Source organism: Maniola jurtina, chromosome 13, assembly GCF_905333055.1.
Source record: "Maniola jurtina chromosome 13, ilManJurt1.1, whole genome shotgun sequence".
NCBI lineage: Eukaryota > Metazoa > Arthropoda > Insecta > Lepidoptera > Nymphalidae > Maniola > Maniola jurtina.
This window is the reverse complement of record NC_060041.1, coordinates 13,449,022-13,461,149: the sequence shown is the minus strand read 5'-3', so window position 1 is coordinate 13,461,149 and position 12,128 is coordinate 13,449,022. Positions and strand designations below refer to the sequence as shown.

General features: G+C 36.9%; 1 protein-coding gene across 4 annotated transcripts in view; it reads right to left on the bottom strand.

The window, feature by feature from the left end:
• Positions 1 to 5,137: 5,137 nt before the first annotated feature.
• Positions 5,138 to 12,128, bottom strand: part of LOC123870780 (probable multidrug resistance-associated protein lethal(2)03659) — a 45,857-nt gene continuing 38,866 nt past the window's right edge. For all 4 annotated transcript variants that reach the window (XM_045914193.1, XM_045914194.1, XM_045914196.1 and 1 more), the window contains 10 exons: positions 11,787 to 11,896; positions 11,122 to 11,236; positions 10,645 to 10,846; positions 9,930 to 10,116; positions 9,294 to 9,466; positions 8,439 to 8,555; positions 7,930 to 8,035; positions 7,339 to 7,451; positions 6,962 to 7,058; positions 5,138 to 6,848 (listed from right to left, as the gene is read on the bottom strand). In XM_045914193.1, the coding sequence (XP_045770149.1) occupies positions 6,813 to 6,848; positions 6,962 to 7,058; positions 7,339 to 7,451; positions 7,930 to 8,035; positions 8,439 to 8,555; positions 9,294 to 9,466; positions 9,930 to 10,116; positions 10,645 to 10,846; positions 11,122 to 11,236; positions 11,787 to 11,896 (1,256 nt within the window). In that variant the 3' untranslated portion in view covers positions 5,138 to 6,812. The remainder of the gene's footprint in view (positions 6,849 to 6,961; positions 7,059 to 7,338; positions 7,452 to 7,929; positions 8,036 to 8,438; positions 8,556 to 9,293; positions 9,467 to 9,929; positions 10,117 to 10,644; positions 10,847 to 11,121; positions 11,237 to 11,786; positions 11,897 to 12,128) is intronic.

The window sequence follows — 12,128 nt, the reverse complement described above, 5'->3', positions numbered from 1 at the left end:
TACTCGCGTTGCCTACTATACGTTGATGATACTATGTTAGAAACCTTCCCGCAAGTCCTAACAAGAACTGCACAAAGTTTAATCGCAATGAAATAAAACAAAGATATATTAATTTTTATAAAGGCAAGAGATCCAATGAGCAACGCTTCGCTAATGCGATTGGGAAAGGGAAGTGACTATATTTAATCGGAGTTATAATCATGAAATAAAACGGTTTAAAGCGTGCCACCAAAGAAATGAAATGAAGCGGCGCTAATAATTCCGTGCCACTCACACACTATACACAGGTACATTGTGTAAGTGAGATCGAATTATTGAAGTTGTTTTTTTTTGATTCGTTTCTTTACGGTTATACACATTACCTTTTGGTCTATTCGGATCAATGGTCATAAGTACACTCATATTTGTGTATTTGAATTATATAATTCAATAATCATTTGTATATTTAAACGAGAATAACATGGATATGCCAAATCCTATACATGATTGATAATTATTTTGACTATCCGAAATTGTTTAGTTTATACAATTCAATACTAATAAATTGTATATTTTGAATCAGACCCAGTTGTGTGCTTTTTAATAATTTTTGACTTGATTTTTTTGTGTAAGCTTTCATAAGATGCAGAAAATTAAATAGTAAACAAAAATATTATATTCTTTTTTAGCACAGATTTGGCGTATTCCATGAACTATTTATCCTAGTTTTAATTATTTTGTTATTTTTATCGCGTGTGATTTTATCTTAGAAATACATAGTTTCTTATGGACATTTTTTTCTTTATATAGATTTGTAAATTAGATATTTTATGTAAACATTGGGTAACGTCTTAACTGCATTTGAAACAAATATAATTTAATTTGTGACTGTAATTGTTCCATCGCTGAAGACAGGACTGTTTTTTGGATAATGTAACTTAGAATAATATCATAGTTTATCTCGTCTTTTCGCTACCTATATTGAAAATGTAATTCATATTTGAAAGTTGTTGCTACGCGAAAGAGATCCAACCCGAATCCCAGAAAGAGATCCAAGAATCGAGACAGGGTTGTTTGGGCAAATCTCAGAATGTACGGATTTTCATTCTGTTTTCACCAATAGAAGCCGGGCCTGGGTAACTAATCCATACTAATACTATAGATGCGAAAGTGTGTGTCTGTCTACTACCTTTTCACGGCTCAACATTTAACCGATTCTGACGAAATTCGGTACAGAGTATATCCCGGAGACAGACATAGGCATTTTATCCCGGAAAATCAAAGAGTTCGCACGGGGTTTCTAAAGACCCATCCGCTTCACTGATTTGTATGAAATTTGGTACCAAGGTAGCTTGCGTCCATGTAATGGACGTGGGCAACATTTTATCCCGGAATCTTTAAAAACCTAAATCCACGCGGATGAAGTCGCGGGCATTCTGTAGTTCAACTTAAAGTTAAGACTAAAATTGAATAACAAAAACTGACCGTGTGGGTTGAGTCCATTTCGCGTAACAATGTCCATTTGGATCTTATGAAAATTCGACATATTTGTCGAATTTTAATTATGTTATTGGTATTTTCTAGAGGTTGTATCCATTTTTTCTTAAAGCAGGGATTTTAGGGGTTGAGCAGTTTCCACTGAAGAAACATTTATATAAAACATTTTGAAAATTCTGTATTATATTAATAAATCGAATTTGCGTTGTCCTATAGTAATTTGTTGAAGTGGAAAGTGTCTGTCAAAGAATTTACCCGGTTTTGAACAAATGAATTTTTATTGTACACCACAAAAATGAGTACAGATAAACCACATAAAAAGCAAAACATTTAAATACCCAAACACACCTATGTTTAATTATTTTGGTGCAAACTCACAATAAAGGAGACGGACAGTTTGAAACAGGAAATCCCTCGCGAAAAATTAATCCTCTTCAACCTCTAGAAAATGACAACTCTATTTAAATTAAAGTATATACAACAGTTCTACGCTCATAATTATTATGTATATTGTTTCGCAGTTAAAGTGCCCAATTGTATATAGGTAGTTTCGCTTGTTCTTTGTTTTCTAGTTAAGTTTTGTATATTCGTAATTAGATATTAATTAGCTTCATATGTTGCTGACTTAGGTTTAAAACTATTGTAAAACTTTATGATGAGAAAAAAAAATTACCACCCTACCCGTCAAAAAAATACAGTATGGCGGCAAAAAAATATTTTTCGACAAAGTCAGTGCATATTTTTTTAAAGGCGGTTGCTTGTTTGATGATAGTTGTAACACAAGAAAAGAGAGGCTTGTGGTTTATTTTGTTTTTGTAAAAAAAAATGGCTGTTGAAAAAAATGCGACCGCCAAAATAAAATTTTTCATTTTTTACCAACGGGGACGTCAACGCTTAGCTCGCAGCTTCGGCTGCTCTTTCTTTTCAGCTAAGAAGATGAAGAATTTCGTTGATGAATCAAGAAAAGTGGTCCGTTTTAGACTATCACGAGGAAATTGAAGAAGTCTGCAAGATCTACAGTCTACGATGCTGCGATGAAGAAAATAAATAATTTTCTTGTTTTATTTACTTACCTCGATATTACCGTATACAAATCGTACACGCGTGTGACACACTGCGAAGTGATGTCTACTTTGATGTCCGTCCGTCTGTTAGTCATAACTTCTGAATTAATGAAAATAATTGAATTAAAAAATAATCCAAACTATCGATACTAATATTATAAATGCGAAAGTGTGTCTGTTTGTCGGTCTGCTAGCTTTTCACGGTCCAACAGTTTAACCGATTTTGATGGCATTTGATACAGAGTTACTCGTAGTTTACACTTCACATCCCGGGGATGGACATAGGCTACCGTTTATCCGACTTATATGAAACTAGCGACCCGCCCCGGCTTCGCACGGGTGGACATTTATTTTTTCTATTTTCCGGGATAAAATATAGCCTATACGGATTCGGAAGAATCCCTCTAAGTAATGGTAAAAGAAATTTTGAGATTGGTCCAGTAGTTTTTGAGCCTATTCAATACAAAAATACAAAGGTTTCCTCTTTATAATATTAGTATAGATTTGGTACAGAGTTTGCGTCCTGGAAAGCATAGGCAACTTTCATCTCGAAAAAGCAGAATTCACAAAAGAGTAAATTGTTTAGCAGACTATTTGAGCATAACGTGATAACTTTTTTCACTCAGATCGGCAAGCCGACCGCGCTTTGGTGGATACCGGGCCTTGTGTTCTTCGAACTATTTAACTGCGTGTGTAGCAAATTAGTGTGTAGCAAACTAAAAATAGGATGATTTTCCACCATGAATTGTGACATCTTAGCTGGAAATATATTTTGATTAAATATACCTACATATATTTCCAATAGATTCAGTAGCACGAAAAGAATCGTTATTCTAGACAAAGTTTGTCATTGCAAACGGTAATAGATGTCATTCATCATTGACTTTCCCATTCTTATTTTGAACGCATATTTTAAAGAAAAAACTACGGTTGTAATTAAAAAATATTTATTTCTGTATTACTTTATTTTTCCTGTAATGTATCACAATAAGTAACGTGAAAATAAAATAGGAAGATACACTCATAAAAACTGAACATGAATTGAAACTCTTTCAGAGCGCAGCACCATATTTATTGATTATTTCACAAAGTTCAGGACTTATATTATTTAAACTATTTTGTATAAATACCTACTAACAAATCTTAGAACCAATTGCCTCTAAACATACTTTTAAGTTATAGGAACTGGGCACTAAGTAATAGGCCAAGTTTTCACTGGAAAGTAACTTACACGATTTCAGAAGTCGGCTTTTGCACTGTATGAACACTTGCAGCAAGTCAACTTCTGCAAGTTTTGTAGACTACACTTGCAAAAATTGACAGTGCCTTAACATCACATTGAACTTGCAGCAAGTCAACTTCTATATACTGAACACTTGCAAAAATTGACAGTGCCTTAACATCACATTGAACTTGCAGCAAGTCAACTTCTATATACTGAACACTTGCAAAAATTGACAATGCCTTAACATCACATTGAACTTGCAGCAAGTCAACTTCTATATACTGAACACTTGCAAAAATTGACAGTGCCTTAACATCACATTGAACTTGCAGCAAGTCAACTTCTATATACTGAACACTTGCAAAAATTGACAGTGCCTTAACATCACATTGAACTTGCAGCAAGTCAACTTCTATATACTGAACACTTGCAATAATTGACAGTGCCTTAACATCACATTGAACTTGCAGCAAGTCAACTTCTATATACTGAACACTTGCAATAATTGACAGTGTCTTAACATCACATTGACTTCTGCCAAGCTTGTCAGTAAACACGATGATAACAGAGTTCATTTGTGTACACTTCAGTGATTGATTCATGTTATTTTTAACCCCCGACCCAAAAAGAGGAGTGTTATAAGTTTGACGTGTGTATCTGTGTATCTGTCTGTTGCATCGTAGCTCCTAAACTAATGAACCGATTTTAATTTAGTTTTTTTTTGTTTGAAAGGTGGCTTGATCGAGAGTGTTCTTAGCTATAATTCAAGAAAATCGGTTCAGCCGTTTGAAAGTTATCAGCTCTTTTCTAGTTACTGCAGTTAACCTTCACTTGTCGGGGGTGTTACAAAATTTAATTTACACTTCTCATTCTAAGTTCATTTATGATTCATTTTATGTTCGAACTTTTCATTTTGAGTGAAGCATACCGAATGAAATACAGAAATGAACAAAAAATGAATTGTCTCACATCACAATTAGGTTTAAGTATAAAATTTTACAAAACAATTGAATTTTAATAAGGTTAATGGCTAGTTTTGATATCACAAATAATTCTATTTTATTAGCTGTAAAAAACAATATGGCATTACATTTGCTAAAAACTGTTCTTTTGTTCGAGTAGTTAACTAAAAATTAAAACCTATATATTTGCCTAAATAAATAATAATTAAATTCAGATATAAAAATTCTAAAGTGGAGTAGAATACTGGTAGAAATTCTTAACATAGCAACACTTCTTTTAATTTCTATTAAGTAAACTATCTTTATTCAAATTTAATTAAGGCATAATACACAATAGTTATAAGGCATCATTATAAAGACTAATTTACGTCTACGAAATTCACTATTAATTTAAAATTGTATCTATTTTCATGTGCGCGTATTACAAAAAAACTAACCTCGCCATTCGAAAGTATATTCATACAAGCGGACATACTATGCCTGATCCGATGAAAAAAAATCACACTTTTTTCATTAAGTTTAGTCATGATAGGAAACTAGTTATAATACGTATATATTATTTATTCAGTATCAAGATTGAGGAATGTTGATAATTAATAAATAAAAAAGAAGACTCAATAACGTTACAAGTTACAACGTTAACGTTGTATGTATCGTTATAACGGTACGTAATGTGAATACCTTCAAAACATACGACTAAGTATCGAGTTACGATATTAAAAATCGATATATTACCGATATTCTTAAAGTAAATTAAGTAGCAACAAGTTGTTTATATTTTATAATAACAATTTTATTTTAAGTATTGTTTAATTTTTAAGCAGTTACAACACCGTATATTTAGTAATAGTATAACATTTTTAATAATTGTATAAAAATTGAGGTACAAATTTTAACGCCAGTCAGGAATTAATTTGATCACACACTGCGGCATATACTAAGGAGAAGGATGTCTTATAATCCGGTATAAAAATGCGTTGCTCACGGCAAATGCGATCAGCCTTACTTGCTATTGAAACAAAACGTAATTAAATGCAAAAGTGATCAAAACTGATCATACTATTTGCGCCTACGCCTAGCTTAAGTCACTGTAATAAGTACGTAAGTACTTTCTTAAGTACATAAAGTACTAGTAAGTATAATAACAGTATAGTAATGGAATACTGAAACGCAATATTTGATGGAACGTTAGATATTAGGTGGCGGGGTTTCAATCAAAAATTAAGATGCCTCCAGATTTTTAGAATAGTTTCAGTATTCAAGATTTGTTTATTGAAACAAAAAAATCTCGTACAGTTCGCCTCAAAAGTTGAAATATTCAATTTTCAAATCAAAATCCCGTTTAAGTAGCCTTGGCTTGAGGCAAATTGAGGACCCGTAAGATAGACTGACACGTTTTAGGACTAAATTATTAAAATTGAGTTTTAGGACATTGAAATAAGTTTCACCTACATTATTTTCTTTATTTATTCCTATAACCTTATTTCAATGTGCTAAAAGTTAATTATAACTACGATCAAAATTTGCTTTGCTCTCCCCCGCGCCGGTCTACTAATAGTAAACGGAGTTAGGGCCGGCGCACATATGGCGGAGCGCAGCGCAGAGCATACCCGCGAAGTTTTCTAATCGCGTGACACATTACGCGAATTTGTACCAGAGAATGCGCGAGCACGCGCGGGACTGCGCGCGGATGCGTGAGTATCCGCACGGATGCACAATTGATTTTAGAAATTATTTCAATGAGGGCAATGTTGATAATATTTTGACTGTGAAAAATGCTCTGCGCTGCGCTCCACCATATGTTCGCCGGCCCTTAGAGGCTCCTCAAATGATAATGTCTGCTTGTCCGCCTCTAGTTTGAGTCTAAGAAAAAAAAGAAGTTCGGAGAAATTTTGCCTCAAGGCGCGGCGTGCCTCAGATCGAGGCAACTTCAACGTGCGAGAAGAATAGTTTATCCAACTTTCATAACACGTACTGTATTGACGTGAAAGGCACATTGTATAGGGTCAAACTATTGACAATAATAATTGACAATTTTAACAATGGTCACTTAATATAGTTGCCTCGCTTTTTAGGAGCTTTAGTTTAGGAGTTTTTCTTTTCCAGCCATTTCTTGTAACTCTGAAAAAGAAATTAAGTAAAGATTAGATCGTTGAACGTTCAAGTAACCGGTATAAAATATAATAACGGTATTTCTTTTAACGTTATCCATCAGTAACGGTAAATAACTTTACCTGCTCCGCCATCCGGTATAGCAAAGCGGCGGTGCCCGGCCCCGTCTGTTCCACCAGTGTCTTGAAAATGCCGCCCTCCGGCTCGCTCACCTCAGATCTAAACATTAAAAAAATTACAAATTACGGTTTAGAAATCAACGCGTATTTTTGAAATATTAGTTCCTCATGTAATACTAATTGAAATAACGCAACAAACATGTATTTTTCTGCGTGATAGCAAAATTAGTAGGTAAATTTTAAAAATTTGAGATAAAACCTAAAGCCCTTGTTTTAAAGTTCATATAGAATTTAGTGATTTTCATACAAAAGATCGATATCTGTTCCGTCGTTTTTTATCACGCGTATTTAACCACTTATTCTACTTTCAGTGCACTTACCTGTTGGAGTAAGTCCTAATCCTGTCGCGTGAGATGACGAGCGTTTCTTGTGGTTCCTCATGTCGCTCCAGTCCACTCTCGTAAGCGAAGTTTTCTGGGATCGCCAGTGGAGCCTGACCAAGTTATAATACATAATAAATAATTCTAAATACATGTCGATAATTGTCAAGTTTTGAATATTTAACCTTGAATAAAATTATTTAGCCTTGAAGTGTAAGTTTTTACTAGAATAAAAAAAAATTATAATACTTAGGCACACATTACACAACTCAGATATAGCTAGATATAGCATGTAAGAGAGAGAGAGACCGAATGATCAATGCCGCTATTTTCGATTCCAGCAGAACCAGCAAGAAACACACGGAGCAACTATCGTTGCTTATTAAACTACGATACTATTGGTTTGGTTTTTCCACACATTTCAATTCAAGCATTTTATGTGTGTGTGGTGTGTGCATGTCCGTGTGTGCGTGCATATGGGTGTGTGCATGCATATGGGTGTGCATGCATATGTCCGTGTATGTGTGCATATGTGCGTTTGCACATGCACGCGCGTGTTTGCGTGTGTGTGTGCGTGCGTGTTTATCGTACCTGACTCTTGGTGAGTATGGGTCGTCTAGTCTGCGCCTCCGGCTTCGCCTGTTGGCTCGATTGGGTCAACAATTCGTACGGATGACCCGACTCCACTACGTGACCCCTGGAGTAAAGTATGCACAGATTAAAACATCGTAGGTACTTTTATCTGAATCTTAACATTTGGCAGGTAGCTAGGTCTTATAGCACAAGTAAAGGGGAAAATAGGAAAACCGTGAATTTTTGGTTACATTACAAAAAAAAAACATTAAAATGCGTTCATGAATAAATGATTGAGTTTTTTCAATTTACAAAGTAAGATAACTATATACCAAGCGAGTCCAACTCGCATTTTGCCGGTTTTATTAATTCGTACCGAAAAATTGTAACGATATGAAGAAAAAGTGGACGGGAAGCACTCAACTCTAATAGAGTTTTACCAGTGCAGTGGGGCATCATGTAAACAAAGAATTTTCCGTTATATAGGTACAAAAAAATATATCATTAATATCGTAGCAATATCTTACTTGTCCATAACAATGACTCTGTCGTAGTCCATGACGGTGTTGAGGCGATGCGCGATCGTCAGCACGGTGGAGTCCGCGAACTTGGTGCGTATGGTTAACTGGATGTGTTTGTCCGTTCTGAAACAATACACTCGTCTTTGAACCGCAACTTGGCTTAGCGGTCAGAGCGTCGGCCGCGAATCCAGAAGACGCAGGTTCAAATCCTGCCAGTTCCGCAATTTTGAACAATGTATGTACTTAACAACTAGAGGATGCCCGCGACTTGGTCCGCGTGGATTTAGATTTTAAAGATCCCGTGGGAACTGTTTGATTTTCCGGGCTAAAAAGTTGCCTTTGTCTAATACAGGTACGCAAGCTACCTCGGTACCAAATCGCATACAAATCGGTTAAACGAATGGGTCTTTAAGAATCCCGTGGGAACTCTTTGATTATCTGGGATAAACAGTAGCCTATGTCCGTCCCTGGGATATAAACTAACTCTGTACCTGTCAGGATCGGTTAAACTGTTGGGCCTTGAAATGGTAGCAGACAAACAGAAAGACAGACACACTTTCGCATTTATAATATTAGTATGGAAGTATGGATTATTTAGAAATTTCCTGAAAGTGTAGGTAAAACACTATCATAACAAATGTAAAAATATAGCATGAGTGTCGTCAAGCCCACACCTATCTCCCAATAAAAAAAAACTATTAGAGACATCCAGTGACACTGCCTGTTTTGGGTATTTAGCAATAAAAGTTAGTCATTCATTGACACAATATGCTGACAGTGGTAGGATGACAATTAACTTTTATTGCAAACAGCAATTCTGTCAGCTGAAGAATTTTTTTATGCGTTTTGCAGGCGACTTACTCAGTATCGACATTAGCGGTGGCCTCGTCCAGCACCAGCACCGCCCTGCGCGCCAGTGCCGCGCGCGCCAGGCACAGCAGCTGTCGCTGGCCACTGGACAGGTTGCCGCCACCGTCGCCCACCTTGGAGGACAGGCCTCCCGGCAGCGAGCTCACCAGCTCTTGGAGTTCCACCTGTGAAATGAAATAAAAATGATAACTAATCAAAAACTTTTACATGAGAGTTTCATGGAGTCCTGGCCTGTAAACTAGGACAGTCCGTATCATAGGGACCAAACACGCAGTGAGCTATTACAAGCGATAAGCGGTCGGTAATTTCACACTGAACTCATTTCACAATGTAACTTAAACTGACCACCTTAGTGCCGCAATTTCAAAGTGACGTGATTTAATGCTATAAACATTTCAAATGGACTTCATTTAATTCCATAACTTCACACTGACATAATTAAATGTCGTAATTTTAAATTGAAGTAAAATGATGCAATTTTAAACTGACCTAAGACAATGCCACAATTTCCAAACAGACTTCATTAAATGCTACAATTTCAAACTAATTTCATTTAATGCCCCAATTTCAATCCGACTTCATTTACAGCCACAATAATTTCAAACTGAGTTCATTTAACGAACTGACCTCATTCAGCGCCGCGTACAGCTGCGCGTCGGTGTACTTCTGCTCGGGGTCGAGGTTGTCGCGCAGCGTGGCCGCGAACAGCGCGGGCCGCTGCGGCAGCGCACACAGCCGCGAGCGCCAGCGACGCAAGCCCGCTTGGTCTGCCGTCACTCCGTCCACTGTCACCTTGCCCGAGATCTTGCTTAACCTGAAAACAACTAATAATGTAATCCTGAACAGGTTAAATTTCCGAAAGGCAACTCAACGGAAATAAGATCATCATCATCATCATCAGCCTGTGGATGTCCACTGTTGGACATAGACCTTCCCTATAGAGCGCCACCACACCCGGTCCTCAGCCTTCCTCACGCATATGATATTATGGTGAAATTGTGTGCGCCAATATTTTACCGGGCGTTCCCTCTATCTTTACTAATATTATAATCATGACTTCGTCCGCATGGATTTAGGCCAAAAATCCCGTGGGAACTCTTTTTTTTATTAGTATTAGAAAGTTGTAACAATAAAGACAAAAGAAAAAGCGGACAGGGAAGCACTTATCTCTATAAGAGATCTCTACCTCTTTGTTTATCCGGGATAAAAATTATTCTATGTTCATGTCTTTAACTATATCCATGCAAAAACCACGTCAACCCGTTACTCCATTGTGGCGTGATTAATAGGTGTCGCACCAAACATCCATTATCCATTATCATGGTAATAATTATGCACATACCTGAACAGAGCATTAATAAGGGAACTCTTGCCAGCCCCGGTCCTCCCCACCACAGCAACCTTCTCCCCGGGGCGGATGGTGAAGTTCACCCCCCTTATCGCGAACGCAGGCTCGTCCAGTTTGATCCCGGATTCAGAATGCTGCTCCTTTTGTTTGGGCGGCTTTTCATACTCCAGGGATACGTCGTCGAAGATTATTTCACCTGGGAACCAAAGGCTATTTAAAACTCCGTCAAGCGCGAGTCGGATTTGTCCACGAAGGGTTCCGTACCATCATACAAGAAGTAACACTTCATATATTGAAATTTTTATGGCGGCCATTTTGAAATTTTAATTTGTTGTTGTTATAACGACAATAGAAATATACAATATACATTCTGTAAAAGTTTGAACTCTCTAACTATTACGGTTCACGAGATACAGTCCATCAACAGACAGACAGACGTAGGCTTAAGTTATCGCTTTAAAAATTCTGTACCTTGATTGGGCCATGTTTCAAAATCTAGGTTAGGATGTGCTGACTTCAGCGCTTTCATGTCGGGCTCCACTGGTTTTTCTGCAGGGAGATGTGTGTATTCCAAAATTCTCTCAACCTGTGAAAAGTAAGTTGTTAGGAGCCATTCCACTGCGATTAATAGCCTCATCTGGTGACAGAAAGCTGGCTTATTTTTTGCTCAAAGGATCAACCTGGCTATCCAGTAGGTACTGAAAAGCACCCAGTATTCTTGGCACCACTCCACGCACGCATAATGTGTACAGTATCTAGATAGGGCTAGCTTTAAGTTTTTAATTGAAACTTTAAAAAAAAATCGTTTTGAGGGTTGACATTGAGTATAAACTACTGTAGGCTTAGCAGCTTTGTACGTCTCTACAACGTTGATATATTTCGAGTATGAAAGCACCGGCAGAGTAAAATGGACATAAACTATCATGAAACAAAATCGATAATACTGACAAAACTATTTTAAAACAATCAAACACCTTTCAGACCACTTTAATCCAATTTTATAATGATATTCTATCAGGCCGGCCTCACTTGGTCACATGACCGGCTCTCGCGTAACTCTATCTCTGAGAGAGAAAGAGAGGGGTAACAGATTCCGCGATAGAAAGAGAGGTTGTTAAATTTAAACCCGAACTTACCGACGTCATTTGGTTCTCTACTTCAGCCGTTTGTCGCATGCCGTATTGACACATGCCCACGAGGCCGATTACTTGAGTGATGGCCAGACCGACGTTGCCACCCATCGAGTCTACAAGAAACGAGAAAACACCTTAAATATATCGATTTGTATTACTTTTTAGCGAATATGAATAACTAGCTAGCATTATTTACTAAGTAATATAATATGTAATATATAATGTGAGCCAAAAGCCAAATGCTATGTTGGTGCAAAATATGAGACTCCATTGAGCAGTGAAAATCTTGCAGCAGTGAGTTAAGTGACGAAGTGACTCTTGTGGTAAAGTGACTCAATGATTAAG